This window comes from Hemitrygon akajei, chromosome 1 (genome assembly GCF_048418815.1).
Source record: "Hemitrygon akajei chromosome 1, sHemAka1.3, whole genome shotgun sequence".
NCBI lineage: Eukaryota > Metazoa > Chordata > Chondrichthyes > Myliobatiformes > Dasyatidae > Hemitrygon > Hemitrygon akajei.
The window spans coordinates 103,135,110-103,154,749 of record NC_133124.1 but is presented as its reverse complement, the minus strand read 5'-3'; the positions used below and the strand labels follow the sequence as shown (position 1 = coordinate 103,154,749).

The 19,640-nt window shown below is 37.6% G+C and overlaps 1 protein-coding gene across 2 annotated transcripts in view; it reads left to right on the top strand.

The window, feature by feature from the left end:
* rhpn1 (rhophilin, Rho GTPase binding protein 1) overlaps positions 1-19,301 on the top strand; it is a 90,374-nt gene extending 71,073 nt beyond the window's left edge. Inside the window, exons 13-15 of one of the 2 annotated variants that reach the window (XM_073048646.1) lie at positions 4,474-4,620; positions 11,224-11,382; positions 14,195-19,301. In XM_073048646.1, coding sequence (XP_072904747.1) covers positions 4,474-4,620; positions 11,224-11,382; positions 14,195-14,398 — 510 coding nt within the window. In that variant the 3' untranslated portion in view covers positions 14,399-19,301. The remainder of the gene's footprint in view (positions 1-4,473; positions 4,621-11,223; positions 11,383-14,194) is intronic. The other variant, XM_073048655.1, reaches the window with a different exon arrangement.
* Positions 19,302-19,640: the final 339 nt, after the last annotated feature.

Here is a 19,640-nt window from a genome sequence, read left to right as displayed (position 1 = left end):
GTGACACATAAAGGTGTGATTACTTTAGACGACTATTGGAATCTCAAACAGATTAAAGCTTTCAAAAATAAAGTCACAGTCAGTAAAAGGATTAAGGAAGCAAGTTATTTAGTAGGTTTCAGACCAGTTCATTTTCAGAATGTTTAAAAAACTGAGAAAACCAGGACAAAAAATACACAATTTTCTTGCTACATACAGAAATCTGGTGGCTTAGCAGAGGAAGAGTTCTCAACAAGGTGTTTGAGCTGAAAGGTGAATTGCAGGAGTACTTTCAAGAAAATAGTAGGCTGGATTTTGCTGAGTGCTTTGAAGGTGAAGAATGGCTGCAGTAACTAGCCTACTTAGCAGACATCTGTCATCGTATGAACCAATTGAACAATTCTCTGCAAGGACCCGGAGAAAATGTTTTGACTTCAGGCAGCAAGATTCTTGGATTCAAAATGAAACCGAATCTATGGAAGAATCATGCTGCAAAAGGAAATCTTGAAATGTTTCCACTGCTGTTAGGGCTTGAGAGTGAGGAAAGATATCAGAAAGTCTCGAGTCTTTTGAAAAACACCTGGAAGAAAATGGAACAGTATTTTACCTCCCTTTCTCTTAATCTTCTGCTCAGCCTTAGAACTTGACTTTGAGAGAAGAGGAGGAATTTCGTGAGCTGCACGCTGATCGTGCACTCAAGATGAGATTTACTGATCTGCCCCGAACATGTTCTGGCTTTCTGTGAAAGATGAATATCCTATCATTCATAGGAAGGCAATGAACATTTTGCTGCAATTTTCAACATCTTACAAGTGTGAACGAGCTTTCTCTTGTTTAGCAAGCATCAAGAGCAAGGATAGAAATCGTCTCCTTTCAGTTGAAGGTAAAATCCATGTGTGCTTTCTTTGACCGAGAATTGAGAAATTTGTTATGTTTGCCTTATGAGGTTTTGAAATTTATGAGAGAGAAAGAAAGAAGGATAAGCTAAGCTTAACTATCTGTTTTTCTTCAAGAAAGGCTGGCTAAAGAGCATTGACATTTATTTTTGGATTATTATATTAACAGCTTACTCATCACACTAATGTTCCGTGAGCTCTAGATATAATAATTTCTATGCAGGGGTTCCCTGAGACCTGAACATTATTTCAAGGGTTCCTCCAAGACAAAAACATTGAGAAAGGCTGGATCAGAGATTAGATACAGAGAATGTTAGAGGCTCAGCTACTTGGTGACAGCCATCACATGCAGTTTCTCCAGTGCTTAAAAGCTATCTACTGCCCAATCACCTTCTGAGAGTAAAGAATGGTGATGCTCATCTAAGGTAATCCCATTTGTCTGTGTTTGGCCCATATTCTGTAAAGTTGTAATCAACATCCATTTCAATGGCTTCCTCAGCCATGACTCTCTCCAGGATATGGATTGCATCCGTTAATATCCTGTTCATGCCAACCTCACTGCCTTCCTTGAGCAACATGAAGTCAAGAAGGACGTAACTCAATTCCAAAAATAATAAAGTGTTAGGAGCAGATAGCATCGGAGCTGAAATCTTAAAACTTGGCAATGAAGAGCTTCAGCAATAAAGCAACAATTTCACAATCTGAGAAGAGGAGGATGTAATTATGCCTTATGATAACCATCTTCATGAAAAGACACATGCTGAACATTAGACTGTGGAAGGAAATACAGGACTCCCAGTTATTGCCTTAGGAAAGTAGTAGACAGGATCTTTCTTAACTGTCTCATCACAGTTGCCAGACTTGCTTCCCCACTAACAGTGTGAATTCCATCCATCTGGGGACACAATGGACATGATTTTCACCATGCAACAGCTCCAAGAAAAATGGAGGGAGCTACATAACTATATATGAGTTTCTTCAATCTCATCAGAACATTTGACTCCACCAATGGTAGAGATTGTGGAACACCATCCTCAAACTTAGCTGTCCATAAAAAATTCTTATCCATCTTATGAATGCTCAATGATGCCATGCAAGCTATGATACTAACCCTTGGTGCATCAACAGAATGACTCAGTGCACTGCCCTGAACTTTTCTCAGTCTTTCTCACTGCATGGACTCATCTCGCTTCCAACAAGCTTACTACGTAAGTTTAGCTAATTTTTAAAAATAATGGAAAACTTTGCGACCTGCAGTGAACGCAATACAGGACCAAAGTCACTCAACTTGAGTAAATGAGCTTATGTATACATATGCTCAAAGGCTGTACTTCAGGGCTATGTTCACTCATTCACTGAAACAGTATGGGAAAATGGGTTTTACATTCAACATCTGCAAGTCCAAGGATCTCTACCAGCCTGGCCCTGCTCCATCTTACTACCCTCAGTAATAAAGATTTGCCATGAAACCATGGACTATTTCCCACATCTCAGGAGCCACCTCTGAACGGAGGTGGACCTTGAATCTGAAATTCACCATAGCTTGACTATGTCAGCACACCACATGGTCATTTGGGGAAAACAATATTTTAAAGAACAGTCTTTAGAACTGACACAAAATGCATGATCTAACGGCAGCATTGATTCCTTCCCTTATATGTGCTTCAAGGACTGTTTTCAGTCAGTGCTTCAAATCACTGCAAACTACTTTAACTCAGTTTCTTCAAAACCTTCAAAAGTTCACTGGAAGAATAAACATCCTGGTGGCAGCACACTGACAATGAGACCTTATTTGCTCTCAGTCAGCTGAGTTGAGATTGCGACCTGCCCAACACTCTATTCCCAAAATAGACAGTTTATTCTGGACTCTTGTTGTGAGAGGGTATTAACTCTCATTGACTGCTGGGAACCTCTAGCCTCTGACATGGTCCAAGTGGAGAAGTAGCATTTGGAATGATGTTGTGAATTGCAAACCATTGCAAGAGGAGAGCACAGAAACTATTTGTAAGGTCAAGGAATCTTTCCATTTGCTCATCTTTTTAAGGCATGTCCTGCCACGTCTGTGGAAGAGTTTGTTTCTGTTATTAGAGTCATTAGCCACATTAGAACCAGCAAAAATGATTAGATGCACATCATCCGTGATCCTGAGGAAATGGATTTCACTGAGCACAATACTTGGTCCTTTGATGTTTGAAGGATATTTTAATGATTTAGATCTAAATGTAGCGTATAATAAACGAGTTTTACAAATATGCAGTGAGTAAAGTTTTAAGGGTGCAGGAAGATATAGGTCAGGTTTGGTGGATAGTTGGGCAGAAAAGGATTACAGTGAAGTAAAGGGAAGAAAAGGATTGCAGTGAAGAAAAGGGAAACAATATGTACTTTAGGTAGATTAACTTTCATCAAAACTGGTGAATGGCCATTGATCAAATCCTGTTGGCATAGATTTAAAGTAATTTGTAGAAGGGTTAGAGAAGAGCCTTTGTAATCTAGAACTGATTGGGATCTTGAATTTGCTGTCTCAAATCATGGTAAAGGCAGAAATCTGTAGCACATCTTATTACATGTACTTGAAGACCCATGTACAGACTATGTACATATTGCTGGAAGGTTGATCAGTATAAATACAATGGTTTAAATGGCCTTTCATTTTCCCCTTATGCTCTCTCTATTAGCTTGTTGCAACTGGATTGTTAACGATATTGAAATTAAAACTTATCTCACTATTACTCCTTTTTCTTTTGTAATAACTCCATCTAATAAGAAACTGTTTAGTGGTGTAAATATTAATGTTTTATAATTTCTTGATAACTGTTACTTAATGTCTTGCAATGTAATTTGTATTGAAGTATGAATTGAAATTGCTGAAGATACTCATTATGTCAAGTAGCATCTGTAAAGAGAAAAAAGCGGTATTTCAGGTAGATTACCTCCTATCAGAATTGGTGAATGGCCATTGACCTGAAACGTTATGTTTCTCTTTCTGTAAATATTGAGTTGCTAAGCATTTCTAGCAATATCTATTTATATTTAGATCTTGAGCATCCTCAGTATTTTGCCATTGTACAATTGCGCATCAAATAAAGTTAGCATTAAGTAAAAATTGCCATCACTTATTGAATCAATTGAAAGGGGGAAAGCATTTTGATAAACTGTTGATTTCTTGTCTGCACTTCTCCAAATTTTGGCACTGTAAGGCATAATATGAGACTTTTCCACAATTACATGGCTGACTTTGAGGATTATGTTTTAAACCAAAACTTGATTCCAGGTTTGTGCTGTTTTTATTTTCTTTTGTTACCTAGGTTATTCCATGACCTAATATCTATGTTGTACATTTGGTTAATTCTCTAACTCCATTATCTAACAATGAAACACTTCCATTGGGGTGAATAAGGAGGTCTCACTTTGTCTTATAGCATAAAATTACTATTATCATAATTACTTTTATCATAAAGTAAAAGAGATGGAAGTAAGACATCTGAAACACAAATTCATCTCATGTGTTAACTATCAAAGCAGTAATGGAAGATCTGTCTGTATGCACCTAAAAATGATGCCTTGCCTTTTTCTTAATTTCCGTTTCTTCCCTTTGTAGGGTCCATTGTCAGTTTTCTCCATCAAGAACCGTTGGAGCTCTGTCAGAGAAATTCATCTTGAGAAAAGTGATAAGGGATTTGGATTCACCCTGCGTGGTGATTCTCCTGTCCTTATTGCAGGAGTAGTCCCTGATGGCTCTGCAGATGTAAGCATTCTTAGCACTAAATTATTGATGTTATATAATTCTTTGGATTTCTATTCCTGCTTTGTGATAAGATAAGTAACCAAATATTAAAAAACTCAACATCTTTCAGACTTGTACACAAGCAACTAATTATATTTAAGGAAACCTGAAGGGAACTTCTTTATAACCATATAACAATTACAGCACGGAAACAAGTCATCTCGGCCCTTCTAGTCCGTGCCGACACTTAGACTCACCTAGTCCCACTGGCCCGCATTCAGCCCATAACCCTCCATTCCTTTCCTATCCATATATCTATCCAATTTTACTTAAAATGACAATATCGAACATGCCTCTACCACTTCTACTGGAAGCTCATTCCACACAGCTACCACTCTCTGAGTAAAGAGATTTCCCCTCGTGTTACCCTTAAACTTTTGCCCCCTAACTCTCAAATCTTGTCTTCTTGTTTGAATCTCCCCTACTCTCAGTGGAAAAAGCCTATCCACGTCAACTCGATGTATCCCCCTCATTATTTTAAATACCTCTATCAAGTCCCCCCTCAACCTTCTACGCTCCAAAGAATAAAGACCTAATTTGTTCAACCTTTCCCTGCAACTTAGGTGCTGAAACCCAGGTAACATTATAGTAATTCTTCTCTGTACTCTCTCTATTTTGTTGATATCTTTCCTATAATTTGGTGACCGGAACTGTACACAATACTCCAAATTCGGCCTTACCGATGCCTTGTACAACTTTAACATTACATCCCAACTCCTATACTCAATGCTCTGATTTATAAAGGCCAGCATACCAAAAGCTTTCTTCACCACCCTATCCACATGAGATTCCACCTTCAGGGAACTATGCACCATTATTCCTAGATCACTCTGTTCTACTGCATTCTTCAATGCCCTACCATTTAACATGTATGTCCTATTTGGATTATTCCTACCAAAATGTAGCACCTCACACTTATCAGCATTAAACTCCATCTGCCATCGTTCAGCCCACTTTTCTAACTGGCCTAAATCTCTCTACAAGCATTGAAAACCTACTTTATTATCCACAACGCCTCCTACCTTAGTATCATCTGCATACTTACTAATACAATTTACCACTCCATCATCCAGATCATTAATGTATATGACAAACAACATTGGACCCAATACAGATCCCTGAGGCATACCACTAGTCACCGGCCTCCAACCTGACAAACAGTTATCCACCACTACTCTCTGGCATCTCCCATCCAGCCACTGTTGAATTCACTTTACTATTTCAATATTAATACCTAACGATTCCTAACTAACCTTCCGTGCGGAACCTTGTCAAAGGCCTTACTGAAGTCCATATAGCCAATATCCGCTGCTTTATCCTCATCAACTTTCCTCGTAACCTCTTCAAAAAATTCAATATTTGTCAAACATGACCTTCCACGCACAAATCCATGCTGACTATTCCTAATCAGACCCTGTCTATCCAGATAATTATATATACCATCCCTAAGAATACTTTCCATTAATTTACCTACCACTGACATCAAACTGACAGGCCTATAATTGCTAGGTTTACTCTTAGAACCCTTTTTAAACAATGGAACCACATAAGCAATACACTAATCCTCCAGCACCATCTCCATTTCTAATGACATATGAAATATTTCTGTCAGAGCCCCTGCTATTTCTACACCAACTTCCCTCAAGGTCCTAGGGAATATCCTGTCAGGACACAGAGATTTATCCACTTTTATATTCCTTAAAAGCGCCAGTACTTCCTCCTCTTTAATTGTCATAGTTTCCATAACTTCCCTACTTGTTTCCCTTACCTTACACAATTCAATATCCTTCTCCTTAGTGAATACCGAAGAAAAGAAATTGTTCAAAATCTCCCCCATCTCTTGCGACTCCACACATAACTGGAGATAAGTGGACATAAGTGGACATAACTGTCCACTGTGGTTCTCTAAGGGGCCAATTTTATCCCTCACTATCCTTTTGCTATTAATATAACTGTAGAAACCCTTCAGATTTATTTTCACCTGACTTGCCAAAGCAACCTCGTATCTTCTTTTAGCTTTTCTAATTTCTTTCTTAAGATTCTTCTTACATTCTTTAAATTCCCCGAGCACCTCATTTACTCCATGCTGCCTATATTTAATGTAGATATCTCTGTTTTTCCTAACCATGTTTCCAATATCCCTTGAAAACCATGGCTCTCTCAAACTTTTAACCTTTCCTTTCAACCGAACAGGAACATAAAGATTCTGTACCCTCAAAATTTCACCTTTAAATGACCGCCATTTTTCTATTACATCCTTCCCATAAAACAAATTGTCCCAATCCACTCCTTCTAAATCCTTTTGCATCTCCTCAAAGTTAGCCTTTCTCCAGTCAAAAATCTCAACCCTGGGTCCAGTCCTATCCTTCTCCATAATTATATTGAAACTAATGGCATTGTGATCACTGGACCTGAAGTGCTCCCCAACACATACCTCCATCACCTGACCTATTTCATTCCCTAACAGAAGATCCAACACTGCCCCTTCTCTAGTTGGTTTCTCTATGTATTGCTGCAAAAAACTATCCTGCACACATTTTTCACACTCCAAACCATCCATCCCTTTTACAGTATGTGTGGAAAATTAAAATCTCCCACAATCACAACCCTGTGCTTACTACAAATATCTGCTATCTCCTTGCAAATTTGCTCCTCCAATTCTTGCTCCCCATTAGGGGGTCTATAATACACCCCTATAAGTGTTACTATACCTTTCCTATTCCTCAATTCCACCCAAATAGTCTCCCTAGATGAGCCCTCTAATCTATCCTGCCAAAGCACCGCTGTAATATTTTCTCGGACAAGCAATGCAACACCTCCTCCTCTTGCCCCTCCATTTCTATCACACCTGAAGCAACGAAATCCAGGAATATTTAGTTGCCAATTACACCCCTCCTGCAACCATGTTTCACTAGTAGCTACAACATCATATTTCCATGTATCAATCCATGCTCTAAGCTCATCCACCTTTACTCAGAGGGTAGTGCGAATGTGGAACCAGCTGTCAACAGAAATGGCATTGACCTGAAACATTACATTTCTCTTTCTGCAAACATTGCTTGATCTGCTCAGCATTCCCAGAAATTTCTATTTAGATTTTGAAAATACAGATATGGCCTTTTGTTTTCCCCTTATTCTCCCTGTATTGCTGCTACTGGAATATTAACAGTATTGAACACTGGCACACCATCTTTCATGTTTTGTAATAACTCCATCCTGTAAGAAATGGTTCAGTGGTATATTGATTAACGTTTTATAAGTTCTTCATAAATGTTATTTAATGTCTCGTAATGTAATTCTGTATTAAAGTATGACTAGAAAATGCTAATTCTCTTGCACTCCAACCTTTCCCTATAACTCAAGTCCTCAAGACTTGGCAACATCCTTGTAAATTTTCTCTGTACTCTTTCAATCTTAATGATATTTTTCCTATAGATAAGTGACCGGAACTACACATAATATTCCGGATTTGGCCTCACCAGAGTGTTATACAACTGCAACATAACATCCTAACTCCTGTACTCAGTACTATAATTTATAAAGACTAATTTGCCAAAAGCTCTCTTTCCCACTCTCCCCACCTGTGATGCCACTTATATGGAATTACAGATCTGTATTCCCAGATCCCTTAGTTCTATTGCACTCTTTAGTGCTCTTCTGCTCACCATGTAAGACCTACCCTGGTTGGTCCTCCCAAAGTGTAATAGTCTGCATTAAATTCCATTTGCCATTATTTATCTGGTCCAGATCCAGCTGCAAGCTTTGTTGGCCTTCCTCACTATTCACTGTGACCCCCATCTTGGTGTCATCCACAAACATGCTGATCCCATTTCATACATTATCATCCAAATTAATATAGATGACAAACAACAATGGACCCAGTGCTGATCCCTATGGCACATCAGTAGCTACAGGGCTTCAGTCAGAGAGGCAACCATCTACTACTGTTCTCTGGCTTCTGTCACTAAGCCAATGTTGAATCCAGTTAATTATTTCATCATTAATGCCAAGTGACTAAACTTTCTTGACCAGCCTCCTATGTGGGAATTTGTCAAAGGCCTTGCTAAAATCCATGTAGACAACATCCGTTGCCTTTCCTTCATCAACTTTCCTGGTAACCTCTTTGAAAGCTCTATAAGATTGGTTAGACATGACCTACCATGCACAAACTCATGTTGTCATGGGCACATGACTTTTCCAAACCAGGACATATCTATCCAAATGCTTATATATCCTCTCCCTTAGAATACCTTCCATTAATTTACTGTCGTCACGCTGAATAATAATATTAACGAAGTTATTATGACTACTGGAAAATGATGCCGGTGAGGTAGTAATGGGGGACAAAGAAATGGCAGATGAACTTAATGAGTACTTTGCATGAGTCTTCACTGTGGAAGACACCAGCAGTGTGTCAGAGGTCCATAAGTATCAAGAAGCAGGAGTGATTGCCATTGCTTTTACAAAGTAAAAAGTCTAGGCAAACTGAAAGGTCTTAAAGTGGATAAGTCACCGGAACCAGATGGACTACATCCCAGAGTCCTGAAAGAAGTTGCTGAAGAGATGCATTGGTCATGATCTTTCAAGAATCCTTTGATTCGGGCATAGCTTCTGAGGACTGGAAAATTTCAAATTTCACTCTACTCTTTAAGAAGGGAGGAAGGGAAAAGAAAAGAAACTATAGGCCAGTTAGCCTAACTTGAGTGGTTGGAAAAGTGTTAGAGTCCATTATTGAGAATGCGGTTTTGGGGTACTTGGAGGCTAATGGTTTCTGTCAAGGGAAATCTTGCCTGACAAATCTGATAGAGTTCTTCGAAGAAGTAATAAGCAGGGTAGACAAAAGAGAGGCAGTGGATGTCATTTACTTGGATTTTCAGAAGGCATTTGATAAGGTGCCTTACATGAGGCTGCTTAACAAGATGAAATCCTATGACGTTACAGGAAAGATACAGGCATGGATAGGGGAATGGCTGACAGGCAGTTGCAGCAAGTGGGAATAAAGGGAGCCTTTTCTGGATGACTGCCAGTGACTAGTGGTGTTCCTCAGGGGTTGGTATTAGGATAGCTACTTTTCACATTGTTCGACAATGATTTAAATAATGGAATTGATGGCTTTGTGGCAAAGTTTGCGGATGATACAAAGATAGGTGAAGAGATGGGTAGTGCTGAGGAAGTATTGCGATTGCAGTAAATCTTAGACAAAAAAGTGGCAGATGGAGTACAGTGTTGAGAAATGTATGATAATGCATTTTGGTAAAAGGAACAATAGTGCAGACTATTGTTTAAATGAGGAGAAAATTCAAACATCAGAGGTGCAAAGGGACTTGAGAGTCCTCATGCAAGACTACCAGAAAATTAATTTAAAGGTTGAGTCTGTGGTAAAGAAGGCAAATGCAAAATGTTGGCATTTATTTCAAGGGGAGTCGAATGTAAAAGCAAGGAGATAATGCTGAGGCTTTATAAAACACTAGTCAGCCCGCACTTGGGATATTGTCAACAGTTTTGGACTCCATGTCTCAGAAAGGATATGTTGTCATCGGAGAGAGTTTAGAGGAGGTTCACAAGGATGATTCCAGGAATGAAGAGGTTAACATATGAGCAGCATTTGGCAGCTTTAAATACTCACTGGAATTTAGAACAATGTGGGGGGAATCTCATTGAAACCTACCAAATGTTGAAAAGACCAGATAGGGTGGATGTGGAGAGGATATTTCTGATGGTGTGGGCACAGCCTCAAAATTGGGGGGGTTGGGGGGGCGACCCTTTAAAACAGAGGAAAAGAAGAATTTTTTTTTACCAGAGAGTAGTGAATCTGTGGAATGTTTTGCTTCAGACTGCCTGGAGGTCAAGTCCGTGGGTATATTTAAAGTGGAAGTTGATAGTTTTCTGGTGGGTCAGGACATCAGAGGATATGGTGAAAAGGCAGGTATATGGGGTTGAGTGGGATATGGGATCAACCATGATGGAATGGTGGAGTAGACCCGATGGGCAGAATGGCCTAATTCTGCTGTTAGGTTGTAATGGTCTTATGGACACTGTAGGAGGCCATTCAACCCTTAGCCTCCATGCTAATTCTTAGCAAGCAATCAAATTAGTCCCAATTCCTCTCTTAAATGTTTTTGAGTGTGAAGAGGTAATGTTTTAATTATTTTACTACTTCTATTACTTACTGACCTTGCAGAACAAACTTATATTGAGTTGGTGGCAAGTATTAAAATCTGTTCACAGATTGCTTCTGATACAATTTAGAGCTGAGCGAGAGAGTGAGTTTTTTGTTAACATCTGCTACGTTTTTAATTTACACCTCATAAGTGTTTTATTGCAAGACAAGCATTGATTGACCTTGAAGAAGATGGCTTTAAGTGTTCTTCCTGTGGGAAATTGTCCTTTTCCCTTGACAGAGGTGACATTTCCTGTAGGAGTTAAAAGTGTGGCCTTATGAATTACAGCTCCTGGCTTAGAATGTTTTGGCCTGTCTGGAGAGTACTTTGTGTATTTCCTTGTGATATTTGTACTGCATTCTTGTAATGGGAGATGAACTGAGACTGATGAAATTTTTTTCAGAAAGCCGGTCTTCGAGAAGGTGACTACATTGTCTCAGTGAATGAACAGGATTGCAAGTGGTCCAAGCATTCTGAAGTTGTTCAGTTACTGAAAACTATCAGCACAGAGAGTGTCAAGATTGGTGTAATAACACTGAATACTTTTGAACACCAGAATAACGTAAGTGCTTACGTTAGATGTGACTTTTAATGATAAGTGGTGAGTTGATAGTTGTGTAAGTCAATAGTACAATTAGGATATCACCATATGTAGGCACTCTAGAGTTAATTACTTTTATAAGAAACTTAGAGCAAGGATCTGTACCAATTACTTTGATCCAGTGCAGTAGTCCCCCCCCCCATACCAAATGGTGATGCAGCCAGTCAGAACGCTGCATCGCCACATTCATGAATATGAACATTTATTTGTTGTCATTTCCTGCACAGTTGCAATAGCACAGAATCAGAATGTACCACACCAAATGACTGATTTTGAGGTCCTTGAAATATCATTCGAAGCTGAATTGTGAACAGGTTTTATTTCCTGAAAACTAATTCTCATTTTTAATGAATATCTGTTAATCCATATAATTTCATAGTTCTAGAATGTCCTACCATGGACACTTTGATCCTCATCTACAGTTGGTATCTTTCACAATGCTTTAGCGGTCTTCCAAAGCAATAATGATGAGATGGACAAAAACAATCAGGATGACTTCCCACTTCTGCTGCTAATTGATCCTTGCTTGGTGTCAGATGTTGATTTTATTTGGTTGAACTCTGATCTTCCCTATTAAAAGTAAAGTTAAAGTAAAGTAAGGTTGAGTGTGCCATATTCAAACTTTTACTTTTTGGGAGTGTGCATGTAGAATAAGTAGGTTCGGGAAGACATGAAAAGAAGGCAGACATGCAATAAACTCTAAAAACTTTCTGAACTTGGGAATACCACAAGCCAAACCTTCCCTCAATATTGACAAGGTGCCGCACATGAGGCTGCTAAACAAGATAAGAGCCCATGGAATTATGGGGAAGTTACATACGTGGATGGAGCGTTGGTTGATTGGCAGGAAACAGAGAGTGGAAATAAAGGGATCCCATTCTGGTTGGCTGCCGGTTACCAGAGGTGTTCCACAGAGGTCCGTGTTGGGGCCACTTCTTTTTATGTAGTATATCAACGATTTGGATTATGGAATAGATGGCTTTGTGGCTAAGTTTGCTGATGATACAAAGATAGGTGGAGGGGCCGGTAGTGCTGAGAAAACTATGAAATTATATGGATTGCAATGTTGGCATCCATTTCTAGAGGAATAGAGTATAGGAGCAGGGGTGTGATGTTGAGGCTCTATAAGGCACTGGTAAGACCTCACTTGGAATACTGTGTGCAGTTTTGGGCTTCTTATTTAAGAAAGGATGTGCTGACGTTGGAGAGGGTTCAGAGAAGATTCACTAGAAAACAGAGAATCTGCAGAGAGACTTGGATAAATTGGGGGAATGGGCAAAGAAGTGGCAAATGAATTACAATGTCAGAAAGTGTATGGTCATACACATTGGTAGAAGAAATAAACGGACAGACTATTATTGAAATGGGGAGAGAATTCAAAATTCTGAGATGCAACGGGATTTGGGAGTCATTGTGCAGGATACCCTTAATGTTAACCTCCAGCAACACACAAAATGCTGGAGGAACTGATCAGGCCATTCAGCATCTATGGAAAAGAGTCCTGCCGAAGGGTCTCAGTCCGAAGCGTCGACTGTACTCTTTTCCATGGATGCTGCTTATCCTGCTGAGTTCCTCCAGCATTTTGTGTGCGTTGCATGCAAAAAGTTAGCAGGCAGGGTACAGCAAGTAATTAGGAAAACAAATTACATATGGACATTTTATTGCTAAAGGGTTTGAGTATATAAATGAGAAGATTTTGTTATAATCATATAGAGTGCTAGTATGGCCGCACCTGGAATAACATGCAATGTCTTGGTCCTCTTATTTAAGCAAAAATACAGTGGCATTGAAAGCAATCCAAAAGTGATTTGCTAAGTTAATTCCTATAACAAAATTTCATGACATATCCCAGTGATATTAACCTGATCCTGATTCTGATGAGGGAGTCGTCCTATCATGAGCAGCTAATATTTTTGATGTCTATTCTTTGGAATTGAAAAGAATAAGAGTTGAGCTTATTGAAACGTGTAAGATCATTGGGGACCATGATAGGATAGATGTCAAGATGTTTCTACAGGTGGGAAAATTTTGAATGAGGGGATATAGTTCCCGAGTATTTCTTTTTAAATGACTGCTCCCTAATGCTGTAATTACTGATTGCAGAGGATGGTGAATCACTGGAAATCTTTGCCCCAGAGTATTACAGAGGCTTGATCACTGGGCTGTTTAAAGAGCACATCGAGAGACTTTTGAAAGTTCAGGGAATTCAGGGAAAGATCCGGTATAGAACAGGAGATGAGACCTGGGTCAGAACTCACGAAGGGTCTCAGCTCGAAACGTAGTCAGTGCTTCCTCCTATAGATGCTGCCTGGCCTGCTGCGTTCCACCAGCATTTTGTGTGTGTTGCTTGAATTTCCAGCATCTGCAGATTTCCTCGTGTTTGCTTCATAACAGCCATGATCATATGAAATGCGGAGCTTGCTTGTGAGGCTGGTATCCCACTCCTGCTCTATGTTTCTTATCTCCTCATGGCTAAAATCAGTAGGGACTGTTAAGCAGAATAAGTAGTAATAAGAAGAATTATTATTTCAGGATGTATATTGTATACACTTCTCTGACATTAAATGTACCTATTGAAACCTATTGAAGTAGCCTATGCAACATAATTAGTGCATTGTACCTCTTAACCTTAAGTGCTACCTAACAATCTTTTAATCTAGTTTCAAAGGCCATTTTTGAAAATGGTTCTGCTGTACTAAATTGAGAGTCTGTACCCTATGGCAGACTTTTCATTTAGTAGGTTACTACTCATTCTACTTATTCTTTCTTCCAGGCAGACAGGAAATCACTTCTAGGTACAATGTCCTCGACAAGCATCTTCTCTGGCAGTGATAAAGAGAACAGCAGGAAAATTGCTGATTCCAGCAAAGGTTCGGGGTTGTTGACAACCTGGAACAAGAAGAAAAGTACAAGCAAGGATGGCAGCACCCACAGCTTACCGTTCATTGCCGTGACAGATGATAGATCATTTTACTGAAGAGTATCATCAGTACTATGTATGAGAATTATTCATTAGTTACACAAACATGCACATCTCAAGTCTGGATGCAGAGCAATTGTATCGAGGTTCATCTCACTCAAGGCCTTGTCAGTTAAAGACAGCACAACTTGAAACCCTTTCTGCAATGGACAAATTCGGCTTGTGAGCACATCTTTATATTCAAAGCTTCATTTGTGGAAAACACAGTATAATAGAGAAGGAGAGACAAGATAAGGTGTGGAACAAAAATGGAGTTTGTTTCAGTATTATTTATTGATCCCAGCTTCATTGAGAGTTCTCCATGCCTGATGTGCAGCAAGATGTGGAAACATTGACTGTTATAGTCATTGACTTGTGCAAAAGAGAAACATGCCCTTTGTCTCAACATGTCCATGACTAGTGTCTCTTTTTTCAATAAGATCAATTTCTGGAATTGTTATTTTCACTCAGTGAGAATTTACAGGATACTAACAAATGGCATTGAAGCTGCTACTCCAGGATAAGACATTTTTCAAACATCACATGGATTTTTTGTTCTCTTTAGGCTGATCAAGAACTTGTATTTTTCTTTTACAGGAAAAGCTTTTGTTAAATTGGTAGTGATTTATTTCCACAAGTTACTGAAGGTCTAACAAATCAATGATAAGACGGTATTATTCTTAATGGATTAAATAGGCTGTTTTAGGATTAATACCACATGCAAAGTGCAAGAGCCTCCTGTATTGTCCCCTGTATCTTTGGATTGCTTTCTGCCCTATATCACATTTCATTATTGTGTCCTGTTAGTAGCTTAACACAAAATTTGCACTTTAGGATCCAGAAACATGTTTACTCCCTCCTACCACTTACTAAAAGGAAAATTAGGAGCCATGCTTGGTTTGGCTTGGTAGGATTTATCACTTGCTGTCAGTTGATATAGATTTTTGTAAAGTAAGAGGACAAAACTATACTTTTAGAATTAATTCATAATTTAAAATTTTTTGATGTCAAAAGGAAAACAAATGGAGGATTTTCAATCTCAAACTATCATTGTTTCAGGTACTTAGATAAGATACAGAGGAACTACTGAAAACATTTTATATTTTAAAAATATGAGTCTAGTTATTCCTGTAAATGTTTAGGTAGAAGAATCTGTAGATAGCAAATTTCAGGTACAGTAGTCAATAGCAGAACAAACGCAGTTATTTTGATCATGATAGAGTTTAGCAAAGGACAGACTAATGTCAAAACTGAACTCAATGAAGAACCAGTATTATAATACTATCTTTAATGTCTATTGTGTATTGTGTTCAATTTATCAATGTTTAATTCCACTTTTTAAAAAGAGGTAGCACCTGCCAGACAGACTTTCAGTATAGATCAGCTGAACTGTGCTTCCCCTCTATTTTTATTATAAGAAAACATTCCGCTTGTTTTTAATCTTTTTGTTTTAAGTAATATGTTTTGTAGATTTTAGTCCTTCCCTAAATAACAAAACTGATTATAGCCAATAGTTGATTGAGTCACTATAAAACAACTTAAGAACTTTTTAAAGTTTTTTTCTCTATTTTCAGACATAGTCGTGTTGCTTTTTCATTTGTTAACATTATAATAGTGTATCTTGTAACTCCAGATTTTATTTGTGCTGAATGACAAAACAACATTATCTTTTAGTTTTTGACTGGCAGTTACGAGTTCAGTTAATTTATGCGGAGCAGGTTCCCACAAAAGAGAATCAGATTACTTTGATAAAGTTCCAAATAACATAATTAATAGGCACAGGCACAATTGTTACCTCTCCTACTTTTAAATTGTTGCCATTGAATATTTAATAACTACAAATAGAATTGATTGTCTATCTCTACCAAAAGATGATGGCTCTCAACCTCATTGAATTAAACAGCTTCCCTGAACCATGTATGCAGCATTGAATTCCGTGTAGGTGCTTTAATTTCTTTTTTCTGAACTTTAGCAGCAGCCAACTTGCTGTTGTTCCTCAGCACCCAATACCTCCTTTGCACTGACAAAGTCCATCCACCCCATCTCACCAAATCCTCCAGTCTTTTCACTAATGAATAACTATGACCAACTACTTAACATTAACCCCTCTCACCATGCCTCAACTCCATTCCTCAATTCACCTCTAATAGCTAAAGAAAGTGCATAATCACACTGTAGGAAAATCAGCAATGATAACAGATGTATTCTTGCCTATGCAAACCCACCTGAAAAATAAAATAAAATATTTGGAAGGATAGGAAAATATAACAAAGCATTGACAAGCTTAAAATTACAGTTGGATAATGCATGGTTAAGATTTGGGGTGCACTTATTCACATTCATTTCTAAATCACTGAAAAATACATTGTTTTTAATGTTCAGAGGTTTGACTGCCTAAATTAATTTAAACTGTCTACTGGAGGAACTTATTAGTTCAAGTGGCATCTTTGTCAGGGATGGGCACAGGTGCAAAGGAATCATCATCATTTGGGGTCAAAACCCTGCATCAAGACCTGTACTTGAGCTGCTGAGTTAAACAAATATTCTGTTGTTCCAGATACCAGCATCTGCAGTCTCTTGTACCTCCTATCCCATCTTTTGCTATTATTCCTATTCCATCCTTTGATTATTGTTCTCTGGTCTCTGCTCACCACAGTCCAGGAAGATGTAAATCAGGTATGATGTATTAAAATAACCAATTGCACAAAATATGCATTGTCTTAAACAGATTAAACACTAAACTGAATGGTAGTCATGTCTACTTTGGAATTCGTAAACAAACTTCCTACCGAAGGGATTTAACGGCAAGCTTAAATGAATTTTATGTTTACATCATCATCATTCTTGTTTAATATTTGATTGCACATGGAACACATCTTTTTCATTTCTAGTACTCATTGCCTGGACGTTGTTCAACCCTTCCTCTTGAATAGGAAAAAGCTGACTTCCATTGACTACCATTCTTGTTTTCATTCATTAGCAGCTGACATCTGAATAAATCCCATAGATATCCCTCAATTTTCTCCCTCATTCTGGACTCTGTGGAGCAAATCAGATGGATTTAGAGAAACGTGGTATGGCATTATCCTTGAACATACTTTTTCCATCCAATATTTACTGTTCTCTTTGGAGAAAGTAATTTTCATTTCAATGAAGATAAAAATGCAGAAAGACTGCAATTAAAAACAAAAGATAACTATTTGGGGTCGTACTGTCTGCATAGATCAAACTTGAATAAAAGTCATCACAGATTGAAAACTAATATTTCCTGGTTTTAGTTTAAGAATTAGATAGCTTGACATTGGTAGTTGACTATTATCAGGTTTATGAAATAAGACTAAACTGCCTTTGTTATTAAAAGTCAACTCATTGAAATATATCAATGTTAATGACTGGATTTTTTGGCATCAAATTATCTTTCTGTTTGTTTTTAATTTAGAATAATTTATAATTTTATTATTTCCCAAAAACATACTTTTGAGTAAGGGTAGCATAAGGGACACAGTGTGAATTATTGCACTAAAATACAGTGCAAACTCTTAACAATGAAAGAGGAAGAAGATTTACATTTTGAATTGATTCTCTTCAAATCAGCATGAACTAAACCAGAGCATCAATTTTTGTGTGTAAAATTTAAATGCCAACTTTCATTTTTGAGAGTGGGAAGAGTGGAGACAAATGGGTGGGCATAAGATACCGAATACAATTAATGTTAAAATTTATAAGTTAACACAATGATTAATATGCAGATATACTTGTATATTGCAAACTTTTTGTTGGGTGAAATCTTAACAAACATTAAATAATTGTTTCTATAGATTGAAATCACACAACAGATCTAAAATGGATTTTTTAAAATTTATATGTAATTATCATAGGTAAATGTTAAACCTTGTATTTTGTTCTGTAACTAATACTTGATAAGTTTGTGAGAAGTACAGATTAAAATAACGCTGCAATTTCCATTTTTCATATTTCATTTTATGATCTTTCCAATCAAGTTTTCAAAATGTATATCTTTGTAACAAACAGTGTTGAGTAGCATTGGCAGACCTATCTCTTACTGTTAGTTTTGTTCATTCTCAAGACGTGGATTTCAGACTAGCATCTATTGACCATTCCTATTTGCTTTCAAGAAAGTTGTTGTTGTCCTTATTACTGATCTGATAAAGTTTAAGCTATATGTTCAAGGATTTTGATTGTTCTTATTGATGTACTGTGTAAATCAAGTGATTGAGATTTTTTTTTAGAAACAGTAGAAAATTGTGATGGTTATGTTGTACCACCTTGCTGCTATGAATACAATGCCCTTTCATGGTATTGCATTTTAATCCTGTTTATAATACTGTGTACTCTGTTGGGAGCTGGAATTTGTAAACTGCTCTTTTATAAAATATTTGCCAGTATTATTCTTTGCTAACTTTTTTTTTGTGGATTGGACCCAAACTGGTGTAATAACTGATGTTCAAACTACTCACTAGATTTTCATTAGTTTGTAATGAGTAGGACAAATCTAGAAGGCTTTTAATATTTACTTTTGTGATTTGCAAATGCAATGCACTTGCATCATTGATACGTTTGATACAAAACAAATTATTATTATTTTTCCATTCCCAGAACAGGTGCAGGAGAGACCTTGGATTGTAGTCGAGTTAATTTTTAAAATCATTTCATAAGAAACAAATGTAAACTTATGAAAAACTGCCAGGTATCTGATACATGTTGAGTAACTGTACATCCATTTCTGAATGTCTGTGGGGAAATGTTTACGTTTGTATCAGAAATATTATCCTATGTGTCTTTAGTCAATTGTTTTGGTACGAGATATATTTTTTGACATTCCTCAGATATTTACTTATGATTTAAGATGGTAGTTTTCTACTTCTGTACTATAACGTCTATGAATAAATTCCAAAATTAATTATCTGTTTCAGTTGCTGATTGCCTTTGTCTGGGAGAGGGTAAAGGAGTAGGAACAATTGGACTGGTTTTACATAGAGCCAGTATGCCAAATGCTGTGCTGTAGTTTCATGATTCTGTCCAAGTAGTTCCTTCATTTTATTCTTTTCTTGTCCCAACTTCTTACTTTGATTCAACTCCACTATTTATTCAATTTCTTCCCATTTACATGATTCTTCTGAGTTTTCAGTTTCATTTTTCCATTTCTTGCTCCAAATTTATTTATTTTAAATATGAATGTCTAGTCACTCTCCATCTCTATTCTAAAACAGAATGGTCTGTGGACCTCTTGTTTACGGTG